Raw genomic sequence first — 20539 nt, forward strand, 5'->3', positions numbered from 1 at the left:
TTGCACATTAAAAACTACCTGTAGGCTGCACCTGCAAATTCATGCATCTATCTAATCAGCCAATCATGTAGCAGCAGCGCATAAACATCATCCAGATACAGGTCAGGTCATGTTCATGTCCCGATCAAACATCAGAATGTAGAACTCATGATGTCACTTTGAGTGTGGCCAGGTTCCAGAAATCTGAGGAACTGGTGATATTCTGCGATTTTCAAATACAAAGAGTCTGTCGAGTTGACGTAGAATGGTGCAGCAGCGCATAAACATCATCCAGATACAGGTCAGGTCATGTTCATGTCTCGATCAAACATCAGAATGTAGAACTCATGATGTGACTTTGAGTGTGGCCGGGTTTGAGAAATCTGAGGAACTGGTGATATTCTGGGATTTTCAAATACAAAGAGTCTGTCAAGTTGATGTAGAATGGTGCAGCAGCGCATAAAGATCATCCAGATACAGGTCAGGTCATGTTCATGTCCCGATCAAACATCAGAATGTAGAACTCATGATGTCACTTTGAGTGTGGCCGGGTTCCAGAAATCTGAGGAACTGGTGATATTCTGCGATTTTCAAATACAAAGAGTCTGTCGAGTTGATGTAGAATGGTGCAGCAGCGCATAAACATCATCCAGATACAGGTCAGGTCATGTTCATGTCCCGATCAAACATCAGAATGTAGAACTCATGATGTGACTGAGTGTGGCCAGGTTTGAGAAATCTGAGGAACTGGTGATATTCTGGGATTTTCAAATACAAAGAGTCTGTCGAGTTGATGTAGAATGGTGCAGCAGCGCATAAACATCATCCAGATACAGGTCAGGTCATGTTCATGTCCCGATCAAACATCAGAATGTAGAACTCATGATGTGACTGAGTGTGGCCGGGTTCCAGAAATCTGAGGAACTGGTGATATTCTGCGATTTTCAAATACAAAGAGTCTGTTGAGTTGATGTAGAATGGTGCAGCAGCGCATAAACATCATCCAGATACAGGTCAGGTCATGTTCATGTCCCGATCAAACATCAGAATGTAGAACTCATGATGTCACTTTGAGTGTGGCCAGGTTCCAGAAATCTGAGGAACTGGTGATATTCTGCGATTTTCAAATACAAAGAGTCTGTCGAGTTGACGTAGAATGGTGCAGCAGCGCATAAACATCATCCAGATACAGGTCAGGTCATGTTCATGTCTCGATCAAACATCAGAATGTAGAACTCATGATGTGACTGAGTGTGGCCGGGTTTGAGAAATCTGAGGAACTGGTGATATTCTGCGATTTTCAAATACAAAGAGTCTGTCGAGTTGACGTAGAATGGTGCAGCAGCGCATAAACATCATCCAGATACAGGTCAGGTCATGTTCATGTCCCGATCAAACATCAGAATGTAGAACTCATGATGTGACTTTGAGTGTGGCCGGGTTCCAGAAATCTGAGGAACTGGTGATATTCTGCGATTTTCAAATACAAAGAGTCTGTCGAGTTGACGTAGAATGGTGCAGCAGCGCATAAACATCATCCAGATACAGGTCAGGTCATGTTCATGTCCCGATCAAACATCAGAATGTAGAACTCATGATGTCACTTTGAGTGTGGCCAGGTTCCAGAAATCTGAGGAACTGGTGATATTCTGGGATTTTCAAATACAAGAGTCTGTCGAGTTGACGTAGAATGGTGCAGCAGCGCATAAACATCATCCAGATACAGGTCAGGTCATGTTCATGTCTCGATCAAACATCAGAATGTAGAACTCATGATGTGACTGAGTGTGGCCGGGTTTGAGAAATCTGAGGAACTGGTGATATTCTGGGATTTTCAAATACAAGAGTCTGTCGAGTTGACGTAGAATGGTGCAGCAGCGCATAAACATCATCCAGATACAGGTCAGGTCATGTTCATGTCCCGATCAAACATCAGAATGTAGAACTCATGATGTGACTTTGAGTGTGGCCGGGTTCCAGAAATCTGAGGAACTGGTGATATTCTGCGATTTTCAAATACAAAGAGTCTGTCGAGTTGACGTAGAATGGTGCAGCAGCGCATAAACATCATCCAGATACAGGTCAGGTCATGTTCATGTCTCGATCAAACATCAGAATGTAGAACTCATGATGTGACTGAGTGTGGCCGGGTTTGAGAAATCTGAGGAACTGGTGATATTCTGCGATTTTCAAATACAAAGAGTCTGTCGAGTTGACGTAGAATGGTGCAGCAGCGCATAAACATCATCCAGATACAGGTCAGGTCATGTTCATGTCCCGATCAAACATCAGAATGTAGAACTCATGATGTGACTTTGAGTGTGGCCGGGTTCCAGAAATCTGAGGAACTGGTGATATTCTGGGATTTTCAAATACAAGAGTCTGTCGAGTTGACGTAGAATGGTGCAGCAGCGCATAAACATCATCCAGATACAGGTCAGGTCATGTTCATGTCCCGATCAAACATCAGAATGTAGAACTCATGATGTGACTTTGAGTGTGGCCGGGTTTGAGAAATCTAAGGAACTGGTGATATTCTGGGATTTTCAAATACAAAGAGTCTGTCGAGTTGACGTAGAATGGTGCAGCAGCGCATAAACATCATCCAGATACAGGTCAGGTCATGTTCATGTCCCGATCAAACATCAGAATGTAGAACTCATGATGTGACTTTGAGTGTGGCCGGGTTCCAGAAATCTGAGGAACTGGTGATATTCTGGGATTTTCAAATACAAAGAGTCTGTTGAGTTGACGTAGAATGGTGCAGCAGCGCATAAACATCATCCAGATACAGGTCAGGTCATGTTCATGTCCCAATCAAACATCAGAATGTAGAACTCATGATGTGACTGAGTGTGGCCGGGTTCCAGAAATCTGAGGAACTGGTGATATTCTGCGATTTTCAAATACAAAGAGTCTGTCGAGTTGACGTAGAATGGTGAAGCAGCGCATAAACATCATCCAGAAACAGATCAGGTCATGTTCATGTCCCGATCAAACATCAGAATGTAGAACTCATGATGTGACTTTGAGTGTGGCCGGGTTTCAGAAATCTAAGGAACTGGTGATATTCTGGGATTTTCAAATACAAAGAGTCCGTAGAGTTGATGTAGAATGGTGCAGCAGCGCATAAACATCATCCAGATACAGATCAGGTCATGTTCATGTCCCGATCAAACATGAGAATGTAGAACTCATGATGTGACTTTGAGTGTGGCCGGGTTTGAGAAATCTGAGGAACTGGTGATATTCTGGGACTTTCAAATACAAAGAGTCTGTTGAGTTGACATAGAATGGTGCAACAGCGCATAAACATCATCCAGATACAGGTCAGGTCATGTTCATGTCCCGATCAAACATCAGAATGTAGAACTCATGATGTGACTTTGAGTGTGGCCGAGTTCCAGAAATCTGAGGAACTGGTGATATTCTGGGATTTTCAAATACAAAGAGTCTGTTGAGTTGACGTAGAATGATGCAGCAGCGCATAAACATCATCCAGATACAGGTCAGGTCATGTTCATGTCCCGATCAAACATCAGAATGTAGAACTCATGATGTCACTTTGAGTGTGGCCAGGTTCCAGAAATCTGAGGAACTGGTGATATTCTGCGATTTTCAAATACAAAAAGTCTGTCGAGTTGATGTAGAATGGTGCAGCAGCGCATAAACATCATCCAGATACAGGTCAGGTCATGTTCATGTCCCGATCAAACATCAGAATGTAGAACTCATGATGTGACTTTGAGTGTGGCCAGGTTCCAGAAATCTGAGGAACTGTTGATATTCTGGGATTTTCAAATACAAGAGTCTGTCGAGTTGACGTAGAATGGTGCAGCAGCGCATAAACATCATCCAGATACAGGTCAGGTCATGTTCATGTCCCGATCAAACATCAGAATGTAGAACTCATGATGTGACTTTGAGTGTGGCCGGGTTTGAGAAATCTAAGGAACTGGTGATATTCTGGGATTTTCAAATACAAAGAGTCTGTCGAGTTGACGTAGAATGGTGCAGCAGCGCATAAACATCATCCAGATACAGGTCAGGTCATGTTCATGTCCCGATCAAACATCAGAATGTAGAACTCATGATGTCACTTTGAGTGTGGCCAGGTTCCAGAAATCTGAGGAACTGGTGATATTCTGCGATTTTCAAATACAAAGAGTCTGTCGAGTTGACGTAGAATGGTGCAGCAGCGCATAAACATCATCCAGATACAGGTCAGGTCATGTTCATGTCTCGATCAAACATCAGAATGTAGAACTCATGATGTGACTTTGAGTGTGGCCAGGTTCCAGAAATCTGAGGAACTGGTGATATTCTGGGATTTTCAAATACAAAGAGTCTGTCGAGTTGACGTAGAATGGTGCAGCAGCGCATAAACATCATCCAGATACAGATCAGGTCATGTTCATGTCCCGATCAAACATGAGAATGTAGAACTCATGATGTGACTTTGAGTGTGGCCAGGTTTGAGAAATCTGAGGAACTGGTGATATTCTAGGATTTTCAAATACAAAGAGTCTGTCGAGTTGACCTAGAATGGTGCAGCAGCGCATAAACATCATCCAGATACAGGTCAGGTCATGTTCATGTCCCGATCAAACATCAGAATGTAGAACTCATGATGTGACTTTGAGTGTGGCCGGGTTCCAGAAATCTGAGGAACTGGTGATATTCTGGGACTTTCAAATACAAAGAGTCTGTCGAGTTGACGTAGAATTGTGCAGCAGCGCATAAACATCATCCAGATACAGGTCAGGTCATGTTCATGTCCCGATCAAACATCAGAATGTAGAACTCATGATGTGACTGAGTGTGGCCAGGTTCCAGAAATCTGAGGAACTGGTGATATTCTGGGATTTTCAAATACAAAGAGTCTGTCGAGTTGACGTAGAATGGTGCAGCAGCGCATAAACATCATCCAGATACAGGTCATGTTCATGTCCCCATCAAACATCAGAATGTAGAACTCATGATGTGACTTTGAGTGTGGCCGGGTTTGAGAAATCTGAGGAACTGGTGATATTCTGGGATTTTCAAATACAAGAGTCTGTCGAGTTGACATAGAATGGTGCAGCAACACATAAACATCATCCAGATCAGGTCATGTTCTTCTCCCTATCAAACATCAGAATGCAGAAACAGTGTGAACTGATTATGTGACTGAGTGTGGCCAGGTTTGAGAAATCTGAGGAACTGGTGATATTCTGCGATTTTCAAATACAAGAGTCTGTCAAGTTGACATAGAATGCTGCAGCAGCGCATAAACATCCAGATACAGGTCAGGTCATGTTCATGTCCCTATAAAGTACAGTAAAGATACTCAAAAAGTGTACTTAAGTACAGTACTCAAGTAAATGTACTTTGTTACTGTCCACCTCTGCAAGTCCCTGGACACAATACCCCTTGTCATGCTCATTTTAGTGTTTATTAACCATTTACTCAAGGAACCTGTGCACTCGAGAGGATTCTACCATACCTGCTTTTTGTTTCTTGTAGGGAACAGAGTATAGCATAATTCTGGATACAAGGTTTTCCCACCATACAACATGGCTCATGGTGAAATTCAATACCACCATGGATAAATTTGGCATATGACATTATTTACTGACACAGTATTTATTATGTGGTTTTGGATGTGTCCTGCCCTCTAGTGTCCTCTTCATATCAATCCGACATTCATCAAGTAAGTAATAAAACACAAGGTCCTTGGGTTAAGGGAAAACTCCAAAATGTGCAGCGCAGAGGTACTCCAGGACAAGGATTGAAAAACAAGTCCTGAAGTATTGTATTCTTCTTCTACCACATCAAATTGACAATTAAAATTTTTATTAAATAAAGAATGACAACATCAGTTCACCGATAGTTATATTTAATGCTGGGGGAAGTTCACAAGACAAGTTAGTTCTTGTTATCACTTGCGTTATAGCAGCTATAAATAGTCATTCCTTCGGCAGCCTACGGTATGTATTTTTCTCTCAACGTTAAGAAAAAAAACCGCAGCTTGTCATTACTGAGAAACTGCAAAGAGAAAAGTCTGTCAGAGAAGTTACAGCTTTACTTCTTATTGTTACGAGCCGACGCACTTAAATAAAAAAAAAACAAAACTTTGCTCCACGGAAAATTTTTCACCATAACAATTACAAATTAAAAAAAAAAAAAAAAAAAATCCTTTGCGTGTATGCTGTTACTGTTGAAACGATAATGTATTAGAATGAGCATGTTAATATAAACCTGTGACTTGCGTTTCAGGTGGAACTTGTGTCAGGCTGCTAATATTTAAATAAAATTAATCAAAACACCATCTGACATATTACAACCCCGATCAAAAAAAAAAATATGGAAATCACTACTTTTGGAAGATGATCATTCAGCTGTTTTACTTTGTAGCAAAAAACAGATATGACAATTATTTTAACAGCTGGACATTCTGGCTTTGTAAAATCTCATATCATCTCTAGCCGCTTTATCCTGTTCTACAGGGTCGCAGGCAAGCTGGAGCCTATCCCAGCTGACTACGGGCGAAAGGCGGGGTACACCCTGGACAAGTCGCCAGGTCATCACAGGGCTGACACATAGACACAGACAACCATTCACACTCACATTCACACCTACGGTCAATTTAGAGTCACCAGTTAACCTAACCTGCATGTCTTTGGACTGTGGGGGAAACCGGAGCACCCCGGAGGAAACCCACGCGGACACGGGGAGAACATGCAAACTCCGCACAGAAAGGCCCTCGCCGGCCACGGGGCTCGAACCCGGACCTTCTTGCTGTGAGGCGACAGCGCTAACCACTACACCACCGTACCGCCCGCTTTGTAAAATATACCTCAAAAATGTAATGAAATTACCAAAAAAAAAAAAAAATTATGGAAATCACTCAATGATGAATTCACCCTAGAACTTGCATTTCTAAAACAAATACCCGCACAAGCCTAAATATCCAAGTTAGTCTGCAGTTAAAAGCGTGCGCTTGTAGACCTTAACAAACTGTTGCATCTGGCTGATTGACAGGAAACATGGCCCCAACAAGAGAGCGGTCAGTTGAAACAATGGAAAGGATTATAAAACTCCTTAAAAGAAGGTAATTCAACACAGAGTGTGATAAAAGATGTTGGTTGTTCCCAGGCAGCTGTGTCTAAAAATTGGAGCGAGTACAAACAAAATGGGAAGGTTGTAAAACGGAAACACACAGGTAGACCAAGGAAGACATCAAATCGTCAGGACAGGAAACTCAAAGCAATATGCTTGAAAATACAAAATGCACAAACGGGAATAAACGTTTGTGACCGAAGTGTAAGAAATCGGCTGAAGGAAATGGGGATTTATATACAGAAAAGAACAACTTTAGGCCCACTTTACACGGGGATGGTCTGAAACAAAAACGCAAAAGTCCGTTTTCGTTCTCACTTTTTTCCACGTCTACACGACCGTTTTCAAGGAGGAAATCTGCGTCTATACGGTGACGCATAAATGTGTGGAATTCAATTGGATGTGCATGCCAGGCGGCTAGGTGGTGCTGTGAAAGACCTCCGCTGTCTGTACGCATGCGCAACGTCTTCCGTCTTGTCTGATCTGCACATCTGCGCCACGAAAACTTTGACTACTCTGGCTATGGTAAGTAAGAAAGCAAGTAAAAAAGTAAGAGCATACTATACCCGCCTCTGTTCATTAACGGTATATGTGCAGATTCGGTATAGATGTTCGAAGGACTCCTGGACGTTTATTAAAGCTGCCAGAGCAGCTTGAAGGTCCGTTGGATCGATGTAATCAGACATGCTCTTACTTTTTTACTTACTTTCTTACTTCCCGGGCTGGCATGTACAGTATATGACATATGTATGACGTAAACGCGTACCCGATGTGAGCAGATCCGAGCGGAGTTTCGCGTATTGGGTAGTTTAGACGAATATGCAACGGGGGCTGTTTTTAACTTATCCACTCTGGAAGGCGTTTTCAATTTTTTCCGTTTTTCAGCCTCGGAAACGCCGTCCCCGTGTAGACGAAAGGCACTTCCGATAAAATATTTAGTCGTTTTTACCCGACAGCGTCCTCGTGTAAACGGGCCTTTATTCATCACACGCTTGTGAAATTCCTCTCTGCATTTAACCCATCTGAAGCAGTGAGCGCACACATACCCAGAGCAGTGGGCAGCCATGCTAACAGCGCCCGGGGAGCAGTTGGAAGTTAGGCGCCTCGCTCAAGGCCGTCCCATATTAACCTAACGGCATGTCTTTGAACCGTTGGGGAAACCAGAGCACCTGGAAGAAACCCACGCAGACACGGGGAGAACATGCAAACTCCACACAGAAAGGCCCCCGTCAGCCTTGAACCCAGAACCTTCTTGCTGTGAGGCGACCGTGCTAACCACGACACCACCGTGCCGCCAAACATGGTTTACGTTTGGCAGAAAAGCCAAATGTAAATTATCAACACCTAAAACAGAAGAAAACAAGGTTCCAGTGGGCTAAAGAGAAACAGTCATGGACTGTGGATGATCGGATGAAAGTGATATTCGGTGATGAATCACGAATCTGCATTGGCCGAGGAGATAATGCTGGAAGTTTTGTTTGGTGCCGTTCCAACGAAATATATAAAAGATAACTGTCTGGAAAAAAAAAAAGCAAGCAAATTTCCAGTCACTGATGATATGAGGTTGGATGTCAGGTAAAGGACCCGGGGAGATTGCAGTCATTAATTACCTCTACAGTAAATGCACAGGTGTAGATTGAAGTTTTTGGACACTTTTCTCATTCCATCCATTGAAAGTACTTTTGGTGATGAAGTAGTCATTTTTCAGGATAACGCACCTTGCCACAGCACAAAAAGCATTAAAACTTTTCTTCAGGAAAGGCAGATCAACTCAATGACACAGCCAGCAAACAGTCCGGCTCTCAATCCAATTGAAAATTTATGATGGAAATTAAAAAAAAAAAAAAGTCCATGACGCAGCTCCATCCTGCAAAGCTGATCTGTCAACTGCTATACAAGAAAGTTGGAGTCTGACTGATAAGGCCCAAAAAAAAAAAAAAAAAAAAAAAGTGTTTCCGGTAACATGAAATACTAAAATAAGGTTGGTAGGTAGGACAGTTTTTTTTTTTCTTAATTTTTTTTTTATTTTGTTCGAAAAAATTAACACAAGTAAACATCTTACAAAATAGTATTTTGGCACAGAATCCTTTATACCACACATCATAATAAAATAAGTGTTTTAAATCTTTAAACGAATAAAAAAAATATATCGCAAGAGTTCGAGTTATGATCTACGGAAGCGATATTTCATGATATTTTCATGTAATAACGTGAAAACACCTTATCAAGAAATAACGTGAAAATAACGTCCTAGGCTAGGCTACTTCCATTAAAAGCAGACGGCCTAGCCTACCCTACTGTAGAACTTGGGTCGAGCAAAAACATGGCTGAATCCTGAATGACTCCTATTTGTATAAATAGGGGACTACATAGGTGGCAAAACGTAGTGTTTTTCCCTGCCATGGAAGTGCACTTGTATACTGAAAAGGAAGCAATTTGCATTACAGCCTTGAATTAAGATTCAAAATGGCGGCTCGGCTCAGTTTATGCAGGAGGGCTGATAGAAGTGGCAAAACATTTTACTTTTTATCGTTTCTTTCACAACTTGAATGCATTGAAACTAGTGCTGTCAAAAATGCCACGTTATTAACGCGTTAACTTGACAATTTTAACGGCGATAATTTTTTTTATCGCGAGATTAACGCTCTGTGACATGATGCCACGCCCCGCACAGCCAGAGTCCTCTGCCCTCCCCCGAAGAGCCACGGTGTTCGGCTTAGGTTTCGTTTTCCCATCGGCGGCTCCAGCCCCACTTTGCAGTGGCTGTGACGTGTTATGCTCTGCAATAAAAAAAAAAAAACCATTGGTACAACCAGTGTTCGAACTATGCCGATATTTTCGGGGGGTCCCTTTATTCCCTTGGGGGGGGGTATGCTTGCGCTTGTCTCAGAGCGCGGCTCTCCATCGCGCGCTCACTTCGGATATGCAAATGCTTCCCGCTACACACGATTGCTATGTCAATAAACATCATTTTGACAATATTTTAGAGACCCCACAACATTTCCCAAGTCATGTTTTCAAGGGATCTCATGTCTGTTTCAGGGGATCTCGGATCCCCCGAGTACCCCCGTAGTTCAAACAGTGAGCAAATGACAATTTGTCATTTCTGGCAAATTGTCATTACAATGGTTTTTCATGTGACAAAAATGTGCGATTAAATTGCGATTAATCGCGAGTTAACTATGACAGTCACGACATTAATCGCGATTAAATATTTTAATCGCTTGACAGCACTAGTTGAAACAAAAAATTATGACAAACTCACGCCGCTTACACTAAAATATCGAGGGAAATTTGTAAAAAAAACTTTACGGTCGGCAATTTCGACGCGGAAATTCTCGATCGGTCGGGTTACCGGAAACACACTATTTTTTTTTATTTGGCCTAAAGAATATTTGTTTCTCATTAGTGAAGTTCACACCTCAAAGAATTCAAGCGGTCATAAAAGCCAGAAGAAGAGGTGCAACAAAGTACTAATTGTGATTTTTTTTGGGGGGGGTGTCATGATTCCATAACTTTATCATCATTGACTGATTCCATAATCACAACAAAATTTAATTTTTTTGAGGTATATTTTACAAAGTCAGAACGTTCAAGCTGTTAGCGATTCCATATCTCATCTCATTATCTCTAGCCGCTTTATCCTGTTCTACAGGGTCGCAGGCAAGCTGGAGCCTATCCCAGCTGACTACGGGCGAAAGGCGGGGTACACCCTGGACAAGTCGCCAGGTCATCACAGGGTTGACACATAGACACAGACAACCATTCACACTCACATTCACACCTACGGTCAATTTAGAGTCACCAGTTAACCTAACCTGCATGTCTTTGGACTGTGGGGGAAACCGGAGCACCTGGAGGAAACCCACGCGGACACGGGGAGAACATGCAAACTCCACACAGAAAGGCCCTCGCCAGCCACGGGGCTCGAACCCGGACCTTCTTGCTGTGAGGCGACAGCGCTAACCACTACACCACCGTGCCGCCCCGCGATTCCATATATTTTTTTTTGCCAGGGGTTGTACAATCCAGAACTCAAGAGCACTGTGGTACAAGCAGTTTTAAAAGCATGTAAAATTCAAAACAATATAACTCAGTCAAGAATCAGTAGAATCGGGGGGTGTTTCCTCCCCCTTTAAGACTCAAAAAAAATAGTAGGAGACCCACATTTAATACACACTCAGAAATACAAGTTTAATGATTCCATGTTTAGTATCTTGACACACACACTTGGGAATGAACATCTGTAAAATGGTCTAACTTGCATTAAAAGTCGAGGTTTTGAAGGGGGTGCAATCTTTTGTACACCACAGGCAATAGTGGTAACTCGTTTGTTTGTTTCTCATGTTCCTAAATCAAATCAGTGTATTAAGAAGTGCTGAAAGTACATGACAGAAATGCAACAGCATATTTCTTATAGGAACTGAAGGCACAACGAATGCAATTTACATGTGAAATCAAATCTTACTACACTTCATCCAGAAAGATTGGTCTATTTTAATAGAATTATAGTCTCATTTCAAATAGAAGGATTTTTACATTTCAGTAGAATAACTCAGACACTCTATACTCAAATAACCAGTCTTCTTCAGAGAAATAAAGCAACATTTATTGTAGTAACATTGCAAGGATTACATAATGTGAGGAAATATTTCATCTCTGGTCATTTATAGGTTTTGATTTTATTTAAATTCTTCCTACCCTCAGGTTGGTCGGGGTACTTTGTCAAATCAGCCGTCAGTATTAGCCCCCTCTGTAATTTTATTCTGATTGCAATCTGAACAGGCCGTTATCTCACAGCTGGTTATGTATGCGAGTTCGACATGATCACATCAGAATACTAAAGTTTTAGCATTCGAGTGAACAAACAGCATCTGTCCAACCACCATATAACGGGTGTTCCATCGTTCTCAAATCAGGCTGTTGTCGCACTAGGCCATGTCGCCCAAAAAAAAGAAGGAGAGAGGGGAAAAAAAAAAAAAACCAAACACACACACACACACACCTTTTATCATTGATATGGGCAGTATCTGCTTACAAATGTACACCAAAGTAAAAGAAACCTTTCAAAATCATTCACTCAGGGGATTTTTTTTCCCAATGAGAACATGAAGATGCTATGTTCTGGATATTTCATTCACTGTTTTAATTTAGATTTTGAAAGCTACATTTAGCTTTGACACTACCAATGAGAATAACTATAAATAACATGAAAGCGCTATGCACACAAGCAGTGAATGTCAAATGACAAATTCTGCAATTTGTTATAAATTATTATATTCATAAGACAACAAAAGGCTTTAAATGAACAAGTCTAGCTCCAATAGGGAAATTTTTTTTCTTCCAGTTCAGAGCCAAGACTAAAAAAAAGGTACTAATGCCAAGCTGTTGGGACACTAAGCAAGGAACAACATTCCAGGGTTAATGAAAATGACAAGGCATCACATGTTGCTGTAGCAAAGCATTATACGAGCAAAGCTTTGAAAAAGAAAGTAAAGAAATAAAATCAGAAATTTATGAAAAAAAAAAAAAGTCATCTTGGATGATGAAATGGATAAATGTAGTACACCTCATTCATATCCAGACTATAGAAATGAAATACGCAATTAGGTGTTAAAATAATACGGACAGTAATTAAAGGGGGGGGAAAGCAACTTCAACAACCAACAAGAGGGGGAAAAACAAAAACAAACAAACAAAAAAACCAAATCACAAAACGAGAGAGACAATTACGGAGGCAAATACACAACCTCCTTAGCAGAACACTACCATCTATGCGCACACTGGCATCCAAGTAAGCAAGAGACGAGTACAGCAGCCTCTTTCAATCTGCTCGTTCGTTGGAAATGGACACAGACAGAGAGAATCCCACCTGTCTGCCCTTCAGCCTTTAACAAACGGTCACTTTTATGATTTGGGGCAGTTTTAACTCAGCTGAAACTCATGTATAGGAATAATTGAACTCAAGAACTCTGATATGTGGTGCATTATTATGAGTTTTACTAAATAGGTGGAGCGATTTAAGGGGGGGGGGGGGGGGATCTTGGCTTTGCAGCACTGCCTGTAGTAAAAGTGTAAAGATTTTAATGGCGGTATTGAAGCCAGAGGAACCGACCACAATCAATATGCTACTTGCCAGAGCTGCTGCTGAACAGCACTTTAATCTTCGTACAGGTTGAAATTTCTCTAAACCTCTCTCAAGCCTGTATTATCTTCCTGGGTTCAATCTCCTGCAGTCCAGTCAGCACATAGTCTGTGACGGGTTAACTTTAGTGGTTTGACAACTGGCTTTCTGGCTCATTTCCTTGGGGACCCGTGACCTCACATTTTCCATACAGACACATCAACAAGCCACTAATGACTGACCGATCTCTAAATTTAGGTTCTGCTGCAATTGTTTATCCTGGTTCAACACAACTTGTTTTAAAAATGGGGGATGGGGAGGGGGGGAGGAAGAAAAAACTCTTAACCCTTCCGTTTTGTTAAAAAATAAAATAAAATAATAAATCACAAAGCCATTTGTTAAGACTTCTTTTACACGGTCAGACACCCAGAGCAGGTGACATCTCTCAGGGCTGTTCCATTTCTGATCCACTACTCCGCAACATTCAACAAGAAAACTTTCCTCAAAGTTGAATCTTTCTTCAGAGACTCCTAGCACCATTTGTAAAGATGGGACCACCACCAACAGGAACAAAGGAGAAAAAAAAAAAAAAAAGAGTAAAACCACAACCCTCTGCTGTAGATGTTTCCCCATCCTCTCACAGATGTTTGGTGGTAATATCTGAAAGTCAGATTCCAACTTTGAAGGGAAAATTTTCCCCAAAATCAGCTGCTTGAAAGTGTTTATTTTTTAAAAATATCTTTATTTGATTTTTTTTTTTCTTTTAAAGACGTCACCTCATCTTTCAGCTTGTGGAGACGACAGAGCAAGCGTGGCGTTTTTTTTTGCAGGTAGTTTTAAGAGAACTTCGTCTTCTCTCCGTCTCGGGTGGCAGAGCGAGGTCTGCGGCTGCCGGCGGCAGCCTGGCGAGAGAGAGGAGGCAGGTAAGGGACCGCCCTGCTCCCCAGGAGGCGCCTCGACTATGCGGAGTTGCAGATCGAAGATCTCGGTTTGGTTTCCCTCCTACATCGTCTCCTCCTATGCTGCGTCTGCTCCTCTCTCCTCCTCCTTCCCATCCTTAGCGAGTGGTGGGGTGGTTTCCTCCCTCCACTCTCTTTCGTTCCTTCTTTTCTCATCCTGCTTTTCTCCCTCTTTTTTCACACGTGATTGGTTTGATTCTCTCCTGTTGTTCTCACACCATGGTGCTTCAGTTGTAACAGTGGAAAACAGGCATCCATGTTTGTTCTTTTTTTATATTTACCCAGATTTAAAATGCTGATGAACTAAGCTCAGCGTAGGCCTAGCTCCCGTTCCAACAACCTGAAGATGCAGGAAAAAGAGCTCCATCAACATTACTGACAATCTAAGCACTAGTTTATATAAGCAGTTTAGCACGGCAAGGAGTGTTAGGAATGGTGCAAAATGTTAAAGGGGAACTGAAGGCAAATTTTTTTATCATTAAAATTCTATTTCTCTCATTTTATTAAATATAGGAATGCATTTTTGATAGCTATTTTGTCACTGCTATAGCAAGTTATGAGTGTTTTGAAATATGCTCTGTAGTATAACAGTCCATATGGCAAAGCAATAGCCGCAAACGAGATTCGCTGAGACCTGTGCGAGGCATCGTAGGACGGAAGTAAAACGTACAGCAGAAATCAAAGTGACCAACGTCTGCTAATGTTCCGTGTCCAAAATCGCTCACTCATTCACTACTCCGAATAGAGATCTTGCACGCGACGTCACATCCGCTCCAGATTGTAAGCAGTCGCCATTTTGTCGGTCAAACGCCATATTTCCGCCGTCTTTCCAACACTTTTTTTTTTTTCGCCCAAATCTTCAAATATTACCGTGCCACAATGCCGGAGAGTTGTATAGCATATAAATGCCACAACAGGAGAGGTCAGAAATCGGAAAGAAAGTTTCATAGGTTGCCACAGGACCCTGACAGGCGTGCAAAGTGGATTGCTGCTATCAGCTGGGCCGATCCAAACAACAAGAACAAGGCATGGGAACCGACTGGAAAGAACGATCACTGGCGCCTGTGCAGTGACCATTTCATCTCAGGTTTGCCATGTATTTATTTCAGTATATCCATGTGGTTATTCGCAACATAAGTTTATGACCTGCTCTAATAAAAAATTCCGGGAAGTGGGAACCTGAGAAAAGGCTTGGGGTGGGGGGGTGGATTGGGTCTTTAGTGGTGTGACAATCAATGTAGTCTCTAGATATAAAATTATTTTACACTTTTAGGGGTCACATGAATTTCTGTAAAGATAACTGTGCAGAGATTTATAAGCACACAGTCCTTCACCACTGAACAGCGAGGGAAAGTTAATGAGGTAATTATACACGTCTGGGTATTCCGCTGGCAGTTCCATATCCACTGACACGGTCGTGAAAACTATGTCCGGTAAGCCATAAGGGTCACTAATCTGTAGGTCGTTTATTTTAGACATATATCTAATTATCTGTTCATTAGAAAAATGAGCCGTGTAGTCCGTCGGTTGAAATTTATCCATTTTGTACACGAGTGAAGCAGTATTCAGCGGTGTTTTTTACCGACAAAATGGCGGCTGTGTACTTTCCGGTCACGTGACTGCAAGATCTCTATATATAAGGAATTACTATATAGAGGAAAAAACGCTTTCGGATACTAGTCGGTCGCGCTGGTATGTACGTCATTACTGTCGCACAATTAAAACGTGCCAGATCAGTCAGCTGGTGGGTTTTCAAAATAAATACATGCATGTGTTTTTGTGATAAATGCATATTATACTGAGCGTATTTCCCACATTAATAAATACAAAGTACCTGCATCTTTCAGTTTTTTTTTTTTTACACATCAAGGCTGAATACTATTTTTATTTATTTTTTTAATATCATCTTTACTGTTCGGAATAAAGCAACCAACCAATCAATCAATACTTTCTTCTTTGCCGCTGCCTTTTATTAAATCAAATTTGAGACTTAATATGATTTCTTTCAGCATGGACAGCACTACAAAAAGGCGTCCCCACTATATAGTAAGTAGGGAGTGATCTCGGACACAGGGGTGGTCAAAAGACGCGCGCGCTCTCTTTCAAATGCTGATGGAACCAAGCTGGAAGTTTCGCTTTGATAGTTTTGAAAACAGTTTTCAAAATGGCGGCACTGACACCTGGCTGGCACTTCACGTTTCGAAGTCTCGTGAAGGTCGCGCAGATAAGCGACGCCTGCCGTGGACCAAACGAACTAAATTTAACATGGCTAAAAACAGAATAGGCCGATAAGTATAATATTCAATTGCAATTAGTTGCCAGTACGAGTCACGATACGTCACTAAAACGTAATTGAAGAGCACATTAATTAAGAAATAAAGCAAGTTTAAAAAATGACTTCAGTTCTTTAAAATATTGCAACATGCATCACCACATTTATTATTTATCGTCCAAGGCTATATAATATAAAATAAATTAATGCAACAACTATATTGGTTGCCTTGTTTTAGTCGGATCTTTCATTCAAATAGCGTGTTGTGCACATCGTGCAGTGCTACCCTGGCCACACAGGTGTTGAAATTTTGTACGTGTTCTTACACTCTAGTACTGAGAGAGTCCGGTCACTCCTCCATGTTGGTATGCCCGTTCACCCTGGTAAGTGGAATCCTGGGACAGAGCCACATCCATCTGCGACTTGAACTCATCGCCCAGGTAACTGTCCTGTTGGGAAAAGGAGGAGGACAAGATCATTACAGACGAATCAATACAGAGTTCTTCTGACTGATCCCATTTCTCCTGCTCACTGAATGGCTTGAGTCTGAAAATGATGGCGGTCATCAAATCTCAACCCAAGTGAACACCAGTGTTTTAGACAGTTTCACCACAATCGTTAAAACACCAACTGAGTGAGTGTGTTTTAGAAGAAGTGTGTTCCAGCACGGTTACAGAGATTTGTAGAATCCATACCAATGCACACTGGAATTGTTCTGGCTATTCCTGTGGCAACCCAATACCTCACAGAATTGCTGGGTTTCAGTCACGTGACTTTTCTTAGCGGTTTTAACAGAAGTGAAATAGCTGGTGGTCTAAACGGCTGCTGTAGTGCAAACAACTAGCGATAACAGAGTATGCTTGTAATCTAGAAGCCACTGCTCACTTTAAATATATTCAGAAGATTGCAATGGAATCGACCCCTACAGTCTGGGAAAGAAGGAGGTGTCATACGATCCTGAAAACTACCCTTCAGTCGAGTTCCCCGACATCTCGAACTATCTGGTGTTGCAGGCGTCCTTCTACACCGCAAAACAGATGAAAGCATGGAAGATTACGGAGGCTTACAAGTTTTTTGTACGTGGCTGGGTAAAGGACCTCGGTATCAAGTCGCTGCCCAATGAATCCTGTATTGTTTTAGCCCGTGTAAGTATTTTTTTTAAGCTTTTCATTCGCATCTTTACAATGAAGCGCTGCAAGTTGAAGTGTAAACAAACAGTTCGCTTTTATCTCTCAGGTAAATCATTCACAAAGATCATCAGAAACCCCTTTAAAAAGACCTGGATCTTCGTTAAACAAGACGGAGAAGTGATCACGGCGCATTGTAACCGTATGGCTGGGTAAGAATTTTGTCGCGACCTTCATACAAATGGGCTTTGTGAGGAGTGAGGAGTAAACAAAGAAACAGCTGGGGACTTTAGCGATTCGTGACTAAAAAAAAAAAAAAAGTCCCGTAAAATAATGACACATAGCAAGAAAAGTACTTGGAAAAACACTAAGGACACAGGTGACAGGGATATACAAACCTTGCACCAAGTGATCACTGCAAACTTGAGCATGCTTCGACTCGGCTCCCTTCGATTTCAGCGAGAGGTTCAAAAGCCACCTTTCTTGACGTCTTTCTGTGAAATCCTGTTTGTTCAGCCTTTTTTATTAGTTCACGAGGAACCCTGAAGAAACTTGGAGGCTGTCCACACGGCAACGGATTCAGGTGAATCTGATAAAATTGTTTATCGTTTCGGCCTGGCGTCCACACGGCACCGGCGTTTTGGGTGCCCCAAAACGATATTTTTTGAGAACGGGTTCCAGAGTGGAAAAATCTGGCAACAGCGCCATTGCGAAGTCGTCTGGATGAGTAGAACGGATTTGTTTACGATGACGTCACAACCACATGACTAGAACAAGCAGCACTCTCGCTGTTTTGTATGAACCACTGCATTGCATTCACTTTTGTATACAGCTTTTCTTTTAAATAAACAAGTAACTGAACCATTTCTTGAATTTCTTTTTTTTAATTGGATAAGACTGCTTTTCAAAATGTTCACACACAATATAAAAAAAGTTATATAAATTATATAAAATGCTTTTCAAAATGTTCACACACAATAAGAAAATTAAGTTATATAAAACTATGCACACTAATAAAACTAATTTGTACACACAAGGCACGATTTCCTCGCGTAGTCGCAGCCATCTTCTTCTTGTTGTTGTGTGCTTGTTCCTGCGAGTGCTTCACGCCGGGTAGAGGAAGGGGTTTATGCGCATGCGTCCTACTTCTTCTATTGTTCTGGTGTCTCCGATGGGACCGTCTTACAGCGCACGTAGAGGTGTGGCATGTGTATTGCATCGTTTTCAGCAAGCGTTGCGTTGCCATATGTACCTGATATATTTTACTGATCCGTTGCCCATGTGGTCGCGATATTTTTTTAATAAAATCTCGTTGCCGTGTGGATGTAGCCTAAGTTTCACGGTTTGATCAATTCGAACAACCTAAAACAATGCAAGCGTAAGGCGTTTTTCATGCGAGCAATGCAGCTTCTCCGTACAAACGCTTTGTCAACTGAGCTTTGGTAGACCACCAGCTACAGATTTGAATAACTAAATGAGGCGGATGTGACGTCACGTGAAACCCAGCACATAAAGAAAGTGATCAGTGCAATGATGTGTGCGTACCTGGGAAAGTTCAGGCTGGGACAGGCCTGGCTGGCTCATCTGTGAAGGCTGGCTCATGGTAATGTAGCCCTGGGTCAGGGGGCCCTGGGAGAAAGGCTGAGACACCAGATCTTGACTGGCCTGGCTGTTCGCCAGGTTGGCTTGCCCGCTGCCATGGTTACCCACACCACGGTTCCTCTGACGCCCTCCACGCCCACCTGTCTTACCTTTTGGAGCTCCGCGACCTGAACAAGAGTGAAAATAACCCCTTTAAGACAATACCACAAACAAAATATATTTACCCAGGTCCTCTCCTAGCTAGCCATATTCAACATCAGAGGTGTAGAGCAATCATACCAGTAGCTGGTCCATTAATCTGGCCCATGTAACCTGGAGGGGGCATGGGAGGCATGACCAGGTTGAAGGGTATGGGAATGTTCATGGAGGCCATAGGGTTTGGCCCTGCGCCAATCATCCCAATCTGGTCATGAGTTTGGAAATACATGTTCGATGGACGACCTGGAAATGACGAAAACAAAAATACACAGTACAATGAGTTTTGAGTACTTTGTCAAATTGATGACAGGCGACGAACAAGTTTGTTTGGTTCCAATTCCAATACTGGAGCAGTGATGCTGAGCACATTTTGTACACACAACCCAGCTCATGAAGCACTTGATTAACTGAAGAATTAATCTACATGTGCTGGACAAAATCGGAAAATGTTCAGAGCATTGGGGAAACAATACTGAGCAAGTAGCACTAAAAGAACTTAGAAATGTCATGAGAGAAGAAAAAAAGAAAAAAAAAAAGCCTTCTTGACATGTTTCTCAATGTAATTCAATTCACGAACTGTATTGATCCTACAGCATTTGCACTCGACCATTGTGCAGCCCTGTTTCAAAGAATAACATGCAAGTCTTATAAGGATGATTAATTTTTGCATTGCTCACCAGGGTTGCTGCGGTCGTACACTGACCCGGGGATCATGGCCTCCCTGGCATCATACATGGCAGTGCTCATAAACCGAGCTCCCTGAAAATACAAAGAACACACAAATTAACTAACTTCAACTAACACTTAAATGTGATTCAGGACTTTTGATCAAGTGTCATCAACTCGACTTGATTTTGGGGGGGGGGGGGGGGGGGGGGGGGGGGACAAAAAAACAAAAAAAACAAACAAAAAAAACCCCACACACCACCCGTCCTTATCCCCACACACACCCTCAAGTAGAGGTCTGCGAGGGACAGAATTTTCAGTCCCGCTCCCGCAAAGAATTATGATTTTCAGTCCCGCTCCCGCCATATTTTGTCCCGCTCCCGCCCGCAAATCCCACATGATGCAGACGTTCGCATTATTTCTCACGAAAGTTCTTGTCATTGGCTTGGGGAATTAAACATGCTGAGCTTAGCTGAGCTCTCCACTGACCGATCCTTCACCTAGCGCACAT

The 20539-nt window shown here is 42.1% G+C and overlaps 1 protein-coding gene across 1 annotated transcript in view; it reads right to left on the bottom strand.

Moving 5' to 3' along the window:
- Nucleotides 1–11664: 11664 nt before the first annotated feature.
- Nucleotides 11665–20539, bottom strand: part of upf1 (UPF1 RNA helicase and ATPase) — a 36936-nt gene continuing 28061 nt past the window's right edge. The window contains exons 20-24 of the mRNA XM_060906310.1: nucleotides 20040–20121; nucleotides 19444–19605; nucleotides 19108–19331; nucleotides 16762–16884; nucleotides 11665–14503 (exon numbers count right to left, since the gene is read on the bottom strand). Of these exons, the coding sequence (XP_060762293.1) occupies nucleotides 16765–16884; nucleotides 19108–19331; nucleotides 19444–19605; nucleotides 20040–20121 (588 nt within the window). The 3' untranslated portion in view covers nucleotides 11665–14503; nucleotides 16762–16764. The remainder of the gene's footprint in view (nucleotides 14504–16761; nucleotides 16885–19107; nucleotides 19332–19443; nucleotides 19606–20039; nucleotides 20122–20539) is intronic.

The sequence above is a fragment of the Neoarius graeffei genome, chromosome 23, assembly GCF_027579695.1.
Source record: "Neoarius graeffei isolate fNeoGra1 chromosome 23, fNeoGra1.pri, whole genome shotgun sequence".
In the NCBI taxonomy this organism is placed as follows: Eukaryota; Metazoa; Chordata; class Actinopteri; order Siluriformes; family Ariidae; genus Neoarius; species Neoarius graeffei.